The 19,458-nt window shown below is 36.1% G+C and overlaps 1 protein-coding gene across 1 annotated transcript in view; it reads left to right on the forward strand.

The window, feature by feature from the left end:
• The first annotated feature begins 5,876 nt into the window (after positions 1 to 5,876).
• Positions 5,877 to 19,458, forward strand: part of LOC139134572 (RING1 and YY1-binding protein-like) — a 45,824-nt gene continuing 32,242 nt past the window's right edge. The window contains exons 1-2 of the mRNA XM_070701469.1: positions 5,877 to 6,020; positions 6,283 to 6,405. Coding sequence (XP_070557570.1) covers positions 5,995 to 6,020; positions 6,283 to 6,405 — 149 coding nt within the window. The 5' untranslated portion in view covers positions 5,877 to 5,994. The remainder of the gene's footprint in view (positions 6,021 to 6,282; positions 6,406 to 19,458) is intronic.

The following is a 19,458-nucleotide window of genomic DNA, read 5'->3' on the forward strand; positions in this document are numbered from 1 at the left end:
TATCTGTAGGTGTTGTAGCTGCATTTGAACGCGGAAAGTGATTTGTTTCACAGAGATCTTTACCTTGAAACAAAGCAACGGCACCATTTTTGTGATAAAACATCATTACATCCCCATTACTGTGCTTGTCCACACAAACTGCAATGTAATGAGCTGATGTTGCTTTTTAATTTTATCCTTCAGTCCCCGGTGACGGTGACAATCAGTCCATCACTGTACCAAGACAAGCGACATGTGGTTTCGTTTACCACAGAATAGCTGCATTTTGACGCTTTTATAGTAACAAGCAAAGCTGCTCAAATCAACCAGTGATCGCGAAGCCCCCTGTAAACGTACAGGGGGCTTCGCGATTACTGGTTGATTTGAGCACCTGTGGTAACAAGAGTCCCGACCGTATATCTTCAGTGTTCAGACATAATATTTCCCAGTCTCTAAAATATATAAATCGAGTAAATTGGAGCAATGGATGTTTTACTATTCGTTTAATACCGTCGTACCTATTATTATTAGGAAAGGGCTGTGCTGCCAGGTTTTCTTTTTTTGTGCTGCCAGGTTTGTGGCAAAATTGTGTGTGTGTGCGCGCCCTCACAGGGGCTGATGGTGATAAGTATAACGGCCAAGCATTACTGCATCAGACCTAAACCACGGGATGCTGGTACCTGCTCAGTTGATAAAAACTCAATAATTTAATGTACTATTTATGGATTACAATATATTCAAAATGTCTCTTTTTCTACTGTAATTTTAATGACAGTGAATACAAACAATTAACGGTGTGTTAGGCCTGTGTAGTTAGGAAATGAACACTATTACAACTGTGTATGGACACTGTAAATCGTTCTTGATAAATTACAAACCGTTCAACTTTGAGAAATATATACATAAACATATCTATATTTATTATTTATCTATCTATCTATATCTATTTATATATATGTGCGTGTGTGTTTGTTGTGTTGTATGTGTACATGTATATGTGTGCGCGTGGAAAACTTTAAGGGGTTTTGTGACAGATACAGCTGAATTTCAATGGCCCGGTCGCCTGCGTTACGCACGAGACCATTAATCAATAGGCGAACTTGTCCACCGTCACCTATCGTCTATATATTGTTCGTATCATGGATGGTGGTATCGCCTTCAAAAAGTGCGATGACCTGGTTTACTTTAACTCGTGTGTCACGGTCGGGAAAGATCTAATATTTAGTATTTAGCCGTGACTTTAATTAAATGGTAATTGTTATTCTAAAAGAATTTCAATGTTATTGAAATAATATTAATTATCTCCCATAAACAAGACTGCTTTGCATGTTTGATATTACTATCAAGGGTTGACTTCGTTAAGATTTGTGTACACCGGTTTGGGGGAATTTACATTTGTTAGCGTTTTGCCGATTTTGCCTGGAAGATGATATCAAAACTTCTTCATTGCAAGATCGTTTCTCATCACTGTTTCCATCACACGAGAGATGTCCCCATTAGTTGGTCATGCGATCTACAACGTTCTATTTTTTTTACTTTATAGTGATCGTCAAACAACTCAAAAGATTGCTCTTCTCGAGTTGAGGTCGCACCGGTTACTCTTCTGCTGTAGTATTAATTGCGGAGCCTTATCCAGGAGTGATGGGTACCTGGTAGGACAGTGATTGTAACATGTGTAATGTGTGTGTTTAGCTCTGCTGCGCTTATTGGCTGCACATGTGAGCTGTTGCTTGCTCCCCAGGGAGTTGAGTGGTATCATATTAGGTCCAGTGACCAGGGGTAATAATAATTGTAAAAAGCGCCTTGATCACATGTAGTATTGTGGATATGTGCGCTATATAAGAACCCAATATTATTATTTTTATTATTATTTATCGTACCGTGGCAAAATTACACACTCAAAGACCACACGACACAATTTACGAATCAATTTAAAACTTCACTGCTTTCATTTGTGTAAAGTAAATCCTAAGAATGGCCTTTTTATTTAAATGTCTTTGATTTATATTTCAGAATGTTCATTGATTGCTGGCTCAGAAAGTCGGTGAATTCAGGTTTGTTCTCAGAGGTTTATGATCTGATTACGGCGACTTCGCTAATTTCTCTACTCAAATGGCATTTTCTGTCGTTAGAATTTACATGTTGTTTTAATGACTCTAACAACAAAATTTAAGTGAATGTTTGAATTCAGGCCCACTTTCGCCCGATCAAAACCAAATGGTTTCTCAAGTGTTGGTATTTGCACTCCCTTTCAAATACTGCTGATATTTTATTTGTAGAATCCGCGATTTCTATCTTTTAAAGCGACATGTTCCTCAGTTTTGTAAAGTGCGATATATATGAAGAAAGCAAGCAAAGGATTAAAAATAAAGTCAAGGGGATTATCACTTTCATTGGGGTGTGTTTAACTGAAACATGAACAGGAAATACGGATCCCCTGGGCATAAATGGACACTACCTGCAGACATAGACAGTAATCAACGTTTTCGTTTGGGTTCAAGTTCTTATCTTGTGACCATTTTGCACATTGTGTGTGTACGTGTGCTTGTGGCGATGACTATGGTTGGTAACACTGTATGTCCATGTGTAAATCCACAGTGCCTTCTACAACAAAGTATAACAAAGCAAACCATAGACCATTGAGTGGGAAAAATGAAATTTAATAATGCAATATACAGTATAACAAGTACATTCAAAGAGAGTCGGTTTTAGCATATTCCAGATAACATTATTAACAAAGTACACTCACTAACACTTTCAATGTTAAAAATTGTTCACAGCTTTTCTTGAAATATTCTGTTTAAACTGCGTGACGTATTTTCTCAGAACATGATATATTACGCACATAGTAAGGTTTTTCCACATGCGGTAGTACTGTTTTAGATGAGATGCATGATATTGTATGATAAATGCAAACCTTTTAATACGAGTCCGTTTGGTTGAAAATATTTAAAGACAGTTTTGAACTTCCAGGTGTCATACATGGTTTGCTAGAACAGTGTGGACGAAGAAAGCAACGTCACTTCGAATCATGTTGAAAACTTAATAAAAAGCAGTTTGTCTGTTATCAATACGATAGTATTAGCATTTAATAAAGGGCAGTATTTCTCTACTGAATTCAATTTATCCAACGCAGTCAAGACAGGCTGTCTTCACTGCATGCGCCTAAACAGCTAACACAATTCACCTAGTGTGTCATTAAATGATCACATCTATGATAATTTCTATTAGAAATGAAATAAATGCTATCATCTGATGCAAGGGGTGCGAAACAAATTAAACCAGCCTCTGGCAACATTGTCGTCATATTACACCAGGAAATTCGAAGACGAGGTGTTTAGCTAATTAAGTAGCAAAAGTATTAATGCCAGTAAATTCAAATTGATATAGCAAACGTAATGCCAGCAAAGTTAAATTGATGTTCCTGCACATGTCTATCCTGAGACGACGTTTTGGGTGATTAAACTTTGAAATTATTGTTTTTACGGATATTTAATAGACCATGTGTTGGTTAAAGTACAAAGTATCTTGGTATTGTTCTGTGCCAGAACGGAACACGTTTTCCCCTATTCTCTTCAGCTGGCAATGTATGTCTTTGCTTCCACAGTCTTGATAGTCGAACGTACTATTGACATATGTACGTTCTCTGTAAACGGAAACTTTTATTTTTCTTCTTAAGTCTTTGTAAAACTGTAATTAAATAAAATTGTGTTACATTATCGTGGCCTGAAATATATAGTAAGACATAAGACATCAGCATAAACTTGTATAAGACATGGTGGGCACTTGTTTCGTCCATAGCTGAAGTACAAACTGAATATACTAGTGAGGTGTCTCTGACGATTCAATGACCGCCATACTTGGAAAAATTGTGCCTTTCATCCGTGCCTTTCCGGTTTTTCTCTTGAACCTACCAATCATTTCTGTTTGGAATGGATGTTCGTGTAAATTGTGAAAAAATACATGTAATTCAGGTAATTTCATAAACATTGTGATAGGGCCGTAGCCTGAGATAAAGAAAACAAAAGTATCTGTAACTACTCAAGCTCCCTCTAGATATATACAACTTTCTCGCATGTATTTTTATTGGTCTCCCGTGCACATGAAGTAACCTACCAGGCTATATGACAGAATTTGAATTTTACCGTCGTTAATTCACCTACCGTATAGCAAATCAATATTCTAACCAGACCACAGAAACATGTATTTTATTGCAATTCAATGACAAGATTCTTCCAAAAATATGCAAATTGCAATGCTGAATCCTTGAATTGACATAATCGTTTCCGTAGTGATATATATATATATATATATATATATATATATATATATATATATATATATATATATATATATATATATATATATATATATATATATATATATATATATATATATATATATATATATATTGTCCAATCGCAGACCTCTGTTTCTGATGATTTGCATACTTGAGGCTGGTACCGCCAATATAAAAAAGTGTGTCCGTTTGTCCACTGACAAGGAGAATTTTTTCTCCTTGTCTGTGGTTTGTCTGAGCACCCGTCATCACTCCATGATAATGTGCTCCCACGTCCAGGTAAATCCTTCTTGGCATCTCAGCAATCGTTTGTATAAATTTCCCCCTTTATAGGTACAGTAGTCGTGATTTGATTGAACGATAGGCTAATAGTTTACTTTAAAATTTATATAGGGTGCTCTTAAGTTTTCCATTATCAAAATTCACAGTGGTATGTACAAAACCAATTTAGCGACTTTATTTTGTTGCACGTCACGAGAAGCCAATTAAAACATAATTTGTCTTTGTGTAAAGTTTTATCCACACTGTGGTCGCGATCGTTAAACTCATCGCTAATTTCCTAACGTGTAATACCGAATGCGCAGATTATACGACATAAAATTGACACAAGGGTAATGAATTATTTTTCAAGATTTTCAACCACAAATTTTTCAACATCGGCATCAGATTTCAAGTTTAGATTATCATACACGCTACCAGCTTTATATGCCTTCGAAAAGTTTACGGATAAATGCATTAAAATGTAACCTATCTCACGGTTCTCCTGTTTCTATGATTTCACAGCCTGAGTTGTATCGTTAACGTTGTGGGCTACATCGCTTTGGTATAAGTTAACGTGTGTGAAGATACAGTAACACCGTTAATACAACGAAGAAGAAGCGGTGTAGATTATAGCATAGAAGATGGAAGCATTGTATATAACATTCGAAGATTTTCAAAATGATTTTTATTCGACATAAAACACTAAATGATGATAGTGATGATGACATTACAGAAACAACAAATAACGCTTCAGATAAGGTGAATCCATCTGTGCGTTTATGAGAATTATCATTCTGTCATTAGTCTGTGGATCCTCGTCAACTGATGGACAATCACTCCAAACGAAGGGCATGGAAAAGCTTTCAAAACGACCGTTACGGAGAACAAACGTGAAAATATATTAAAACAAACATTGACCTAGGAGAAATACAGCTTGCATGGTCTCTTTATAGTTTTTTTCACGACAATTTATCAGATTCCATTGTAAAGCGATGGAATTGCCCTCATCATGCCTCCGTAAATGTAGCTTAATGATTAAAAGAAACGTTTGTTGAATTCGTCTTCCGCTGGCATACTTACCATAACATTTAGAAAAGTGAGCGGTCATGAAAACTTCATTCAAGGACTCGGTTAATGAGTCGGGAAGCCCAGCCAGCTGCCTAGACTAACTATAGAGGTCAGGTCGAGGTCGACGCAGGTGAGAAAAATAGGTCAATGACAAAGTGGACGGTATGCAAACAAAAGATCAGTCAAGGCTTTGGCGAAAACGAGGCATAGGGTGAGCCTTGGAATGCCGGGAACTATCTAACGCTCTGATTGGATGACGTAGTTCACGTGATCTTTTACGTGCAGACAGAGGAAAGCCCCATCAGTCGCAGGACAAGGCCAGGGAAGGCTTGGATAGGCGTAATTCGCTTACTTTCTTTGGATTATTTTGCTGCAAGTTCCGCGATATGGATCAAAGGCGTAGCCCTAGTAGGTGAGTCATGTATTAAACTATCTATTGATGTTGATATTCCGTCTGTAAATGGATCTTTGCGCGAAGAATCGCCCGCGAAAGGTAGCGATGAACCACAGCGGCTCAGTGTGACCGTATATAAACATTGGGGGCTCATTTTCATTCGTGTGTGTGTACTTCTAGTATGTGTTCCGTGTTTTATCGCGACGTATGTTAGCCTTGTGTGAATGATTGCGAAAAGTGCATCAGTCTTATGCCATATCTCATGTGTTCTCTCCTGTAGACCGAAAAGACAGTCAAAAAACGTTGAGGAGGGCTATTGGGATTGTAGTGTGTGCACATATAAAAATTCTGCTGAAGCATTCAAATGTGAAATGTGCGACGTTCGGAAAGGAACATCGACGAGGTGAGAAACCCTTTTGCATCTTTTGGGATTGTTTTGCATTTCTGGCTGTCTTTACCAAGTTATTGATGTGATTTGACAAGATACTGATTGCTGTGTAAGTCTTCGATTCCACTGCTAACGGATTACACGATAATGTTCATGTTCGTGGCAGTAGCAGAAGTAGGGATTCTGCGTAACAAATATACTTGTCGGTCGTATTTGATGCACGGAATTAAAAAAGAGAGCACTGGTGCTTAAAGCCAAATCATTCATTGCTCCATATGTCAAAGGAAAATACACACAGCACTTTTTCTTCCGCATTTTTTGCCAACTGTTCGTTGCCCAATTGATAACTGCAAACAATTTCAGCGAATGCAGAGTCAATTTGGTACTGATAAAAGTGCATAAAGGGTCTTCGACTCTTCATGAATACCTTTTCGGGGGTTTCTCAGCAAGAGGTATGTCATTTGGAGAATGGAGCATTTTTGCCTGAAGGCCTACAAAATTCCATCTTGCTGCTCTTAGCAGTATTCATCCCAGAAACCTTGTGAGCATTCCTTTTATATATCAAGTATTAACTTAATGCCACTTTTTGACAATGTGAAATAGACAGACATTGCATTGGACAGTTAAATTTGCTTTAAAATTAATTCTACAGGATGTTGCCACTATACTAATAGTATTATTACCCTCTGTTCATGTGGCAAGATACATGTATGTACGTAGAGTACATGGTGAAGGTATTAAATCTTTTATCTGCTTGGTACTATTTTAACCGGCTGTAGAAATTGTTTTGACATGATGTGATATTTTAAAATAATAATTTCATCCATTTCATATGATATAAGGCAGCAGATACATCAGTCACCGTATTAATATGCTTCATACCGTAGAACATGTAATTTTGCAAAATAGCACAGAGTGTTTTGGACTATATATATGGAAAAGTATCTTCTCTGGATGTAACAGCTGTGTAGTGGAGGGAACTGAGGTGTCACAATTTATGTAGTACAATGGAATAAAAGTTTTGACAAGTTAATTCTTTCTCTGCTATAAACACAGGACTCAAGATCTTGGTCTTAGCTATAGTACCTCCACTTTTGTGGAAGAACCATTCTGTAGGTTACTCCCATAGAAGAGCTGTACAGTTGTATGCTGTGTAATTGGTTGTACTTTTCAAGTTATATAGAGTACTAAGTTATTAGTTAGTGACAGCTCTTGTTGGCAAGTGAATCACATTCATCTTGATCTCCGTTTGATAACCAAAGACAAAATTGTCGCCAAGAAACCTGTACTCTGCCTAGAAAGCATTGCTTACTGGTGTATTCTTAGTTTACAGCCGATGACTATACAACCTTCAGGCCAAATGTATGTTCAAAGTACCCACACCCCACCCCTCCCCCCATTACTGATACTCAGTTGTTGTCATTATCTTATTTTGTAATTTACATCCATTGTGATAGAATTTGTATGAAAAGATTTCATCAAATCACATTGGTTACACGGTACTCTAGCAAATAATTTTGAACAAGGTGCTCCTTTACTCATTGAACACCAAGTGGCGGTGGTTAAAAGAATGGTATTGGTCTATTTGAATGCATTTAGTGTGGTTGCAAATATTCAAGGACTTAGAGGGTTTAATTTTCATTCAACATGAGAAGTACTAAGTTCAGCGGTTCAGTGGCTACTCAGTAGGGTATGAAAATATTCTTATTCTTTGGCAGTATTGTAATGTATGTTTTCATTTGAGATTTCCTTTGTTAATGAAGTATGAGAACATTTGTAGAGTCAATAAACTGCACAGATTTGACTATGTGGATTATCTTCTTAGAGCTCTGTGGTTGTACTGATTATCTTCAAAATTTTCTTGATCACGCAAACTGTTATCTTTCAGAACTTGAATGATGTTGTTGAGAATTGAAATCATAGCTGTAAGTGTGCATTGATAATGAAAGATGATAACTTTGTGAAAATTGTACAGGAGTGCTGTAGTGAGTAAGAATAATTATCGTAATCATGGGTCAGTTGTTGCTGTAATATATATGTTGAACCACTGAGCTCAATTAAGTGAGAGTATTTGAGTGTGTCATGCATTCTTATAGATGGAAGTGTTTAAATCAGTCTTCGATGAAATGTGATATTTACATGTATTTGTAAAAACGTAATGTCCATCTCAAAAGTTTGACAGTTGTCACAAGTCACAGATGTTGAAGGTTGATGTTTCCCTACTATCTGTACACTTATTACACAAAATGAGATGTACGCAACCATAATTGTAAATGAAAATTTCCTTGGAGATGTTGTGTCTTCATCACTTTTTAAGTACCAGGTGTCCAAATTGATCAGAGTAGCAAATGTATTCCGTTTTCACAATCTCTGTGGATTTCAATTATTGCTTTACATGTTTCAAAAAGACCCTGATATGATATTATTGTCCCTAACTATGTAACAAATTGAATTATCTTCAGTCAATACCTAACATTTTTTTTTGATTTTTTAATTAAAACTCTGTAAACCATTGTACAATAGAGGTCAGTGATCATTGTTACTGCTATTGCAATTAATTTTTTATCACTTCATGTCAATACATTGCATTAAAGGTGTATCCTTATGGAAGATGTTATAGAAGTTGAAATTCTAGTGGATTGATTTGTTTCCAAGTTTCAAACATAGAACAAGCTCTGAATGTGACCTTTCAGCTCTGCTGGCTTCTTGCTTTATTTGATTTGTGTACGGTAAATATGCCACCATTAATTTGTCAAATGACCCTAGGGAGGTATAGAACATGATTTGGTATTTTGAGGATGTTAAATTTTTGAGACCAGTGAATTGAAATTTTGAAAATACGGAATACCTGATAGCCCAAAATAGTCACATTGCATATTTTCAGGGCTCGAAATATCACCTGTCTGCCTGTCCCGGACAAGTGAAATTTGGCCTGGGACAAGCAGTTTTGAAAAGTACTTGTCCAAGTGGACAGGTAGGTTTTTTAAGCCTGCAACAAGTATTTCAACCCATTGACTACAGCAAATATTCAAAAGTTTAAATTTATGTACCTTTTTAAGATTTTGAAAATCATTATTTGGATGTGTACCTGTCAGAAAAAAGTAAAAGAAAGTTCGATAATATCTAATCACTGTTTACAGGAGGCAGCCATGTTGATTTATCTAAGGTCACGTCTCAAATCTCTGTGATTGGGAGATTCTCAGGGCTATCTTGACACCAAGGGCGCTATTACGCCAATTTGCATATGGTACAGACATGAGTTTGTTGAATTTTCCCGGATTCACTTGTTGTGTTCTGTCAAAAACTTCCTATCAAACTAATTAGAAATGACATTCAATTTCTCTGGACATTATGTCTCAGGTGAGTCGAAATTAGTATATGTCTCAGGTGAGTCGAAATTAGTACAGTTTCTCAGAATAAATTATGCCATTTTGGACAGGTACTTTTCTCACTGGGACAGATACTTTTTATTTTGACTTATCAAGTGGACAGGTGGTTGAAAAAAAGTATTTCGAGCTCTGATGTTTACATAGTAATGACACAAATTATGTTCCAAAATTGTTACATGAAATTTGTTTAAATTGATTAATAATAATCAATAATAGTCTAGTTCAATTTCAAGTATCATTCTTTTCTTTTGCCCATAAACTTTACAAGCTGTAGACCAAGTTACTTATTTTGAATTTAACAAAGAATTCTACCCTGTTTGGAAACTTTCTTTTCAGAAATAACTATTCAGGTTCCTTGTGGCTAGCATTCAAAACTATTACAAAACTACAAATAGTTTGACCATCCCCACAGAGGCATCAGAGCTTATCTCCATGTATTTTCTTTGTAATGTTAGCAACACTGATCAGTATGAGAGTGAAAGTGTATGATATGGGTATAGGTCACGTCAACGATATTTTATGTGATTGTGATCAAATGAGAGCCCAATGTCGTTGACACTATTTTATTTGAATTTCACAGATGTACATGTAGTTCTTCATTTAGTCTTAATTCAGAGATTTTCCATTGACTTAACTTGCTTGCTCAATGCTTGGAATACTTGCCACCAAAGAACATCGAGTTACATATGAATAATTCATTTAAGATCAAGCCATTCAAATTATTGCCCATCTCAGCTACATGTAGGTAACTTTATAATGGCCCACAGTGGTGTAACATTGTATAGTTTCATGTATGACTTTGATCACATACACTTAAGCTGATATTAATGGTGGTTTTACTAATTAAACTCTTATGTAAACATTTAACTTTGTTGTAGTTGGATTGCCAAATGTGTCCCATGTGGATATTTTCAATTTAGGGGTATGCAAAAATTTATCAATCAGACAATTATTGAAATTGAATATCTGAAATTATTATCAGATATTGGATGGTCATTTTAATTGACAGAAGTATGCAGGGAAGAATTTGCATAAAGTAAACATTTTGCAAAGTCAATGGTGTAAGGTATATGAATAGCCCAAGGGAGTGGTACAAATGTTGTTTCTGAAGTCTTGAAAATGCCAAAACATCTTTCAAATTTCCTCAAACAGGACAAATAATCCCTCTAAAATAAAGGAATGTCAAATAATGATAGTATTATTATGTGAAAAGACTCTAAATGTCGATGTTATTGATCAAAACTGTTGTGGACAAAAGATGAAAGCTTGCAAAGAGGTACATACACAGTGCAATAATTAGGGAGAAGTAATATTCTAATCAGTGTCAGTTGAAAGTTACTGGACTCTCCCATAGTCAAATGTGTTCCTCTATCAAATATGCTTCATCACAGCCTTTTCACTAAGCTGTTTTATCATGATAACATGACAGCAAAAATAAATAAAAAGTATTGTAAAAATTCAATAATTATACATTTTTACCATTTTTCTTACTTTTCATAGCAGGATTCTAGCATATGTATCTAATTAATGAGTGTCAATATAGACAAAATTATATTAAATATGAAGGATAGGATATTAGAGGTACCAATCTGTATTACAATTCTTTTGATTGGATAAGGTGAGAGCCTTATCTAAAAGCTGTTGTAATCTTTTGATAAAAGAAAGCTGACTGTGCTGTTACTATGATTTACAAGTTTTCAGCATTGCATGTTTGTATTAAAGTAGTCTACATCCACTACGATAGAAATATACTACGTTCAGACAGGAAAAAATTTGAAGCGTTTCTGTGACACTATTTGCGATTTGCAACAGAGGATTAATAGTTTGAGTCCGCTTTTGTCCACATACACAAAATTAAGTCTTTGTTTTGGTGTTTCAGCCGGCTTATTGCACTCTCTCGAGTTCAAAAGGTGTATATGGCCAAGCATACAGCATTGCAACAAAATGGCTAACATGATTCATGGAGCTACCAAAGTAGCTCCAGGTATGAATGATGTTGTACTCTTGTAGTGCCGGTTGCTACCAACAACTTCTTTACGGTGCAGTTTCAGTGCCTTTATCTTACGGTGGCACCGATCAGCTATCCTGTTTATACCCTTTTGTAGAGCCCTTTCAGCAATGTTTTTGTAAACGACGCTGTCTCTACAGGTTCCGTTCAGCATTCTCTTCATACTTTCTTCCACTCATAAGCAGACTGATCCAATCATCGAACCAATTTTTACCACGAAACGTAGAGTTCTGTATGGCAGCCATGATGAAGGAAGTTGAATGTTGCTTGTTGCTTGTTAAATGTTACAAATACGCTTGTTGCTTGTTAAATGTTACAAATACCTGTCGAGTGAGGGTGTTTAAGACGGTTCTGAAGTGGCTCAGTCCGTCCACACAGCGAGTTGGGGATAGAGATAATCCCTACACCGGCTCAGATCTGGCCGGCTAAACCGTCCCGAATTTGAAACGTTTCAGAACCACTTCAGAGCGTCCACACCTGTCTTTTTGTGCTAGTATTGGACCAGAGCTGTTTCAGAGGCGTTTTGATGGTCTTTGTGTGAACAGCACAATACAACACAATAGACATTGTCTTAAAATGCTGTGAAGGGTTTTGCAAGACCATGTATCTACATAACATCCTGAATGCATTGGTGTATATTAAATCTGATTAATTATCATTTGTATCTAGTTCACTGTGCCAGTCATCCCAAATCAACAAACTATCTGCATATCCTTACAACACGACTGACCATACATGTACTGTAATCCTTGGAGGAGAAGCATGAATTTTGATAGACAAAATTTAGTCAAAGCGTCATTGTTGTTACGATGACAGCATATGCCATTTCTTACAAGTAATGATATGTTTCTTATAACTAGTGTTTAAAAGCTGTGACATTTTCAATCATTGGACGTATAAAATGTATATCTACATGTAGTGGTAATAAATACATTTTAGATTAATTATCTCATCTGATATTCTTAAACAATGTAACCTTGCTGTTGAAAATTCTGGTGGATTGAAGTTTAATAAATGAATGAAATGTATTGAAAAAAATGTTACCACAGGAAGTTTGCGTTTTATTGGAATGTTTGACAGAGGTAGAATTGGTAATGTAATTAGTAATGTATCTGTTTTCTTTTTTGGTTGAAAATTTCTATGATATCTTACAATGTACATGTAATGTTACCTGTACTGATGTCAAATTGGACCATCACTTTTCATGTACATGTACATTTCAATGGTGATTAGGAGACTATACAAAGAAATACATTTCCCAATGTGTGAATTTTCCATGGGGTGCTCTCATTTCAATTTATTACCATATACCTGCAGAGACATGAAATTTAATTTGATTAGTTCCTGCTTATCAATCTATACCTAAATATTCTACTGTCTTAAAATACTGGATGTTATATAAATCAAATGGTTCATGGGAAACTGTAATGAAGTCAAGCTGAGGAAGTGCTGAAGGACAAATCACAGCATAACTTGCACTTTTGTCATTGAAATGTAGAATTCATTTGAATGCACCTTTTACCTTTGTTCAACTTTTATTGTCTGACTAAATCTGATGGACAAGGTAATATTAGTTTCAACATGTTTAGAGATGAGAATCTGTCTCAAATATTGTCAAAAATTCTCCTTGTTTGTAATTACATGTACTATGTAATTTTTCGGATGTGAGGCAGTTTTGAGCAATTTTGAAGATTTCAACTTCATTCAACATGATGTTTATAATCATTGTTGTACAAGTGTACCAATACCTTCCTCAAAGATTTACTAGTCCTGAAAAGTCCTGAAATTATTCTGTTATATACACATAGGTAAATATTCAACAGAGCATAAACACATGTACACGTACTGAATTTCAAACATTGATGATGTTCAGTGGTTATAAACATTGCAAATAAGTGTGAGCACTAGAACGGAAAGATTGTCATTGGTATACAAAGTATACTTGAAGGTGAATATACTTGAAGGTGAATATTACATGTGCACGAAAAGTGAGTGTGTGATTTGGAGACTGATTTGGGGATTGTGAAACATTCACTAGCTGATAAAATGCATATAGTTTTACCAAACACCTCCTCGTCTTACAAAAGTTTACAGTTTTAAAAATTTAATAACAAATATCTGATCAAAGGCTTGAAAGCTCAGATGTTTAGATATTGTTTTCATGGAAACCAGTTTTTCTGAATCAAGTAGTTGTCATCTAATTAAAGTGCAGCTAGGATGCTCTAGAAATGTTAAGTAATATCAAGGTAAATTTCAATCTTTGCCGGATCCATTGTGTTCAATTCTGTACAGATCTCAAAATACAACAAGTCTTCTGTCTTCATTCCATTTGTGATGAGTTTGATCTTGATCTTCTACATGTAGAATCATCAACATGTCTGTCATATTGAAGCTTGATGTCTGTTAAGCAGGCAACAGTTGGTGTACTACAATAATGGCCACAGTCCAGTAGGTGTGAAATTTTTATGTTGCCAAGAAATACAATTTTTTTTAATCCTTTGATTCATTGTCTGAGATTGTGTAATTTAAAGAAGTGAAAAGTCCAATTCTTTAAAGTGTAACTATGCACCTGCTACGTGGACTGTGTACCGTGTAGTTGACATTTCCAGATAAGTTGTATGGCATGTCTCGCAACCAACTTATTTAGGGTAGTGCTTTATGTGTATGTTACTTAGATACTTTACACAGACATGTACAATTGTTGCAACAGTGCATTGAAATAGTGTGTCTTTGTTTTGTAATAGTCATTGCAGTATTTCCATGTTTGTGTCAATTCATAATGTATCAACAAATTTCACTGCATCTCTACCAAATACTGATATGACCCTAAGTTTTATACATGTAGGAGGGTATTAGTATAGCCCATATAAAGGGTAATAGAATGGCTTGACATTAGCCCAGGAAATATAATGGTTGGACATGTGATTTAGAAAGGACAAAAATGGTAGTACTTTGAAAAGACGCAAGATAGAAAAATATGAAGACCTTACACTACATTTATTTGCAAATGAAAGTTTTCGTTTGTTTCAATTTAGAGTGTACAGGTATGGAGTCCTTGGGAATTTTTGAAAAGGGTTTGAACTGATGACAGTTCTTTTATATAATATGCATTTAAGAATCACTTGGATTCCAAACCTCTCTTGACAATTTTCATGTACATATTGTCAAATCTGGTATGTACTATAAGTATATGCTTGTCCACAGTTCCAAACATATAGACCATCTAAAATAACTTTCAACTTTCAAAAAGTAATTGACCTAAAATGAATGGGTCACATTCATTGAATGTGTGGATAACTAAGCGTCCTTATGCATTCTGTTGTTCATGACCAGCAGCAGTTGTTCATGACCAGCAGTTACAGTGTAATCGTAGCAGCCTACTCATACTTACAATGCAGTTGTACACTCTATAAATAATTGGTGAGAATACCCAGTGGTCAAAGGCCTAAAACCATAGACCATTTGATCTTAACATGGACTACCAGTGTATCTATTTGAGTCAATGGTTTATGGTTCATCTAAAAGAGAGGCAACTGTGTGCATTAACCCTTTTCCTGCCAAGCGCCCTTGTCCGTTATCCTGCCAAGCCCGTAGAAAATGGCCCCATAAAAAAACAGCCCCCCTCGGGTTGGGGACTGGCGGACAGGTTTCTGCACCTTTCTCTGTCTATCAACTCCCTGTGAACCCATTTCGAGGGGAAAAGGCGTTCCTTGTCAGAAAACCTGTCCTCGGATGACCCCTTAACGCACAGGGGATAGCAAAAGGTAGTGCCATCGACCAATGGCAGGAAAGGGGGGTACCCAAAAAGGGCCCGATTCCACCGAGTTGGTAGAAAAACGGTCACCAGAGCTTAGATTCTGGCTACACCGAATTTTGAGCAGATTTTCACCGACTTGGCAGGAAAAGGGTTAATATTGAGTCAATGATCTGTGGTTCTGAGAATTCACTGTGTGCATCAATATTGTGCATCTGAACACAAGTATATGAATACTTAGACTTGGTTCAAGTCTGTGATTTGTGAATGTTTGAGTGGAGTGAACGCAATGATTTGTATTTTGCTTTAATGTGAAACGCGCGTGAGTGGAGCGGACGCGATGAGTCGGGTGAACGCCACAGGGGAGTTTCACCCGGAATCACAGACTTGGCTTTCCTGCAGGATTTGCGTTGCTATAAATTATTCATGAGATGACGTTTTTATTTACTTATATATTATTCATAAGATGTCGAGTGCGATCACTCCCAGAAAAGTCAGCACGACCTCTGTTGTGTCACTGAAAACGCGTGAAAATATCTATGTTGTTTGTGGGGCCCATGTTGCAAAATGCGATAATCGTCGCCGGTTATTCAAGGATGGAAAAAAGACACTCTCCTGTTAAGAAATAGAGTTTGCCGTCGGTACAAGTCTTGACCCCTTTCTATACACTCATGTGAGTTGCAGATCATGCAGCATTGGGCATCGACTCTGCTGAAAAGCTCCAGCAGTTCCAACTACAGTGATCTACATGATCAACCATCAGGACCAAAGAAGAAGTTATCAAACGGCTTGTTCCGTGCTAAAATAAAAGGCCCAGCAAAGGGTCCTATTCGACGCCACTAACAACTAAGCTCACGCGTTCTCCTTATTGGCCAGAATAATGGCTGGAACCGTCAATCATTTTGTATTTGCTTGACGTCACTGTGTACACAGTCCGTCTGGCCGCCGGTACTTTGCAAGAAGTCCAAGTCGGTGAATCCGGCAGAAACTAACTCACTATACTGCGCAAGACTCAAAGGTAACGCATTCAATCGCTGTGAAAACCTGGCCTGCACTACCAAATTCCAAATATGTTTGTACGAAATAGGAGAGACACAAGAGAAACTATTATAAATGATTTTATTTTTTAAAAATTCACCGACTTGAACCAAGTCTAATGAACACTTTGTGAACACAGGTTTTAAAGGCAACAGGTTATGATATCAGGTTTGCGTATCATATATGTTGTGAAAATATGAATTTCTATGGGATGTGACACATGTTATTGTGTTAATACCTGTATAGCATGGACAGACAATTGATGAACTGCATACTCATGTCATTATACTGGTAAGTTTAGTTTTCCATGATCATCAACATTTCCATGGTAGTGTAGCTATGCTACATGAAGTTTGGTTTGTTTTTGCCATTGACTTCAGCTCCAGAGTCAATAGCTTTACTGGGAATCTGTTTGTCTAATGCATACAAAACAGAATTTTGGTAATAAGGATGTTGCATCAAATTGGTTTGGCTCTTGGCTGTGCCTGTAATTGTTTCTTGCTTGTGGACAAATACAAAGATACCACAACCTGATAAATGCTTTCCAAACTCTTTGAGTACTGACTGTCCCATGTAAGAACTTGAAATGTTGCTAGAACAATTTCTAAAGCAGGACATTTCTGTATTTCAATCGTAGTACTGACAGTATGGAATCGTTAATTGCAAACATATTCTCCTGAAATTTCACTAAATGGAGTGTTCGTTTAGCCATGTGATGTCTGTTTTTAGATTCTTCCTCGTGTAATTTAATCGTTGACAACACATGAGAGTTAAAGGGTATTTGAAAAGACTTCATTGTTGTTGACAAATTGGTGCAGATATTGTGTTAGGCATACTTCAGAAGTCACATTGCTCAACTGTGAAATTGTTTATCAGCTAACATTCCAGCTTACGTGGTAACAATGCATGCAAGCATTGCAAGGAGTATCTTTAGTCTGTTCACATTCCCGCCTCAACCAGGTTCTTGCTAGAATAAAGATTTAAATGGGGTAAAGTCTTAGTCCTTGTGGGGTTCCATGCTAGATATTTTGGCAAATTTTGCAGCATCTATAGCAGACCTAATGAAATCACATCATATAAGCTTTAACCCAATCAAGTGGAAATGGCTGATTTCTTGTTATCATAGACCCTAGGAAAAGATTTTCTGGGGTGTAAACTGTAACACAATGCTTCTCACTCTGTAAGTATGTGACTTTGGAATTGGTATGTTCCAGGAAAGCCATTTTAACTGCCCTTTGTAAAAAGGTAACAGAACATACAAATTGTGAGACTTGCAATGCTGTCAGCATTAGAATACTATTGGGAAATAGTATGAATATATTTGTCATGAAGCAATGTGGCAGGGGTTCTTATGATAATCACTGGAGCATTCTGGAGTTAATATCAGTAACCAATGATTGAACTCTGACCCTTCCATGACAGGTGCTGTTGTCAAACTGATCAATCTTGCCACAGTTGTCAATGCATACATGTCCTGTGTCTCAGAGGACGTAGAATTAACGTTAGTTTTTGCTTTGTGAAAATGAAATTGCATTGGTAGATTTTCTTTCTCTATTATCATAGTTGCATTATGTTACTATGAACAATTACCAAGATGATTTTTCAGATGGAACTTTTCTTTCCTTTGATTTGATAATACAACTTTTTAGTTTTGAAATTTCAAAAATACACTAATTTGCATTTGGTGTATAGTTGAATTTCTCATATATTTGGCACTTTTGGAAGTACAAAAGACTATTGACAAAATTGAAACCAGTGGACAAGGATAAGTGACATTTTAATATTTTAAAACAAAGAATAGCAAAGTTTATATTCAGATGACTACCAAACACAGAAGATAAATCTATTGATATCATATCTAATATGCAATGGGTAGTTTACCATTAGATAACACATACATGTACGTGTATGCCAACCCCAGGAAAAATTCTGTTCATACCGGTATATTAAATTGATGTTTGCAAAGTATAAGACGAACATAGATATATGTAACTATGTGTGTATCTTTTTTATCTGATAAAACCTGTCCACCAAGTTTTTTAGCCATATGCGTTACCAAGTGGCAGTGTTTTAATATTCTCAAAACACCAACATTTCATCTTTAAAAGGGAACATACTTTCAAGCGTGAAACAAAACATTACATGTACATTACATTTACCAGGAATAGAAGACGAAACTTGTGGTAGACTCATACCAGGAACAGAAGACAAAACTAGTGTTAGACTCAAACATGTACCAGGAATAGAAGACAAAATTCCAGAGATGGTCATTATTCAGTATGTACCAATGAAGTTACATCAAAACACAGAAAAGTTCTGTGAATTGTTCCCCCATTAATGAATTTCATCTACCATTACGATATTTCAATGTTATAGATTACATGCAGAGTTGCTATGGTACTCATAAGTTAGTGTAAAAAATGTGTGGAATGGAATACTGTAAGCTCTGCAGTCCCGTACTTCATAATAATTTATACATATTAAAGATCACAGTTTGTATGTCCTCTGACATTTTAAAGAAGTGTGTTAACCAATATTGATACATAAAGTATCTTTAAACATTAAACTCATGGCATGCACATGTACATGTATGATGTAGCTAGTGGTGTTGACACTTTGATGATAAAGGGTGGGGCAAGTCAGACACATCTATTAAAAGTAATAAATATAAACTGAGTTCTTGAATTCATGAATTATTTTGTATTCTCATGAATGCAACAGCCCCTATAAAATGTGTCCAGTTACAAACAACAGATGATTGTTATACTCTGATGTAATTTTCCCCTAAAGGAACTGCTAGAAAGTTTTTAATGACCACTACATGTATTATTAATCAGTTAACCAATTAATATAATATAGCTAATTAGAGTAAGAATGCA

The sequence above is a fragment of the Ptychodera flava genome, chromosome 6, assembly GCF_041260155.1.
Source record: "Ptychodera flava strain L36383 chromosome 6, AS_Pfla_20210202, whole genome shotgun sequence".
In the NCBI taxonomy this organism is placed as follows: domain Eukaryota; kingdom Metazoa; phylum Hemichordata; class Enteropneusta; family Ptychoderidae; genus Ptychodera; species Ptychodera flava.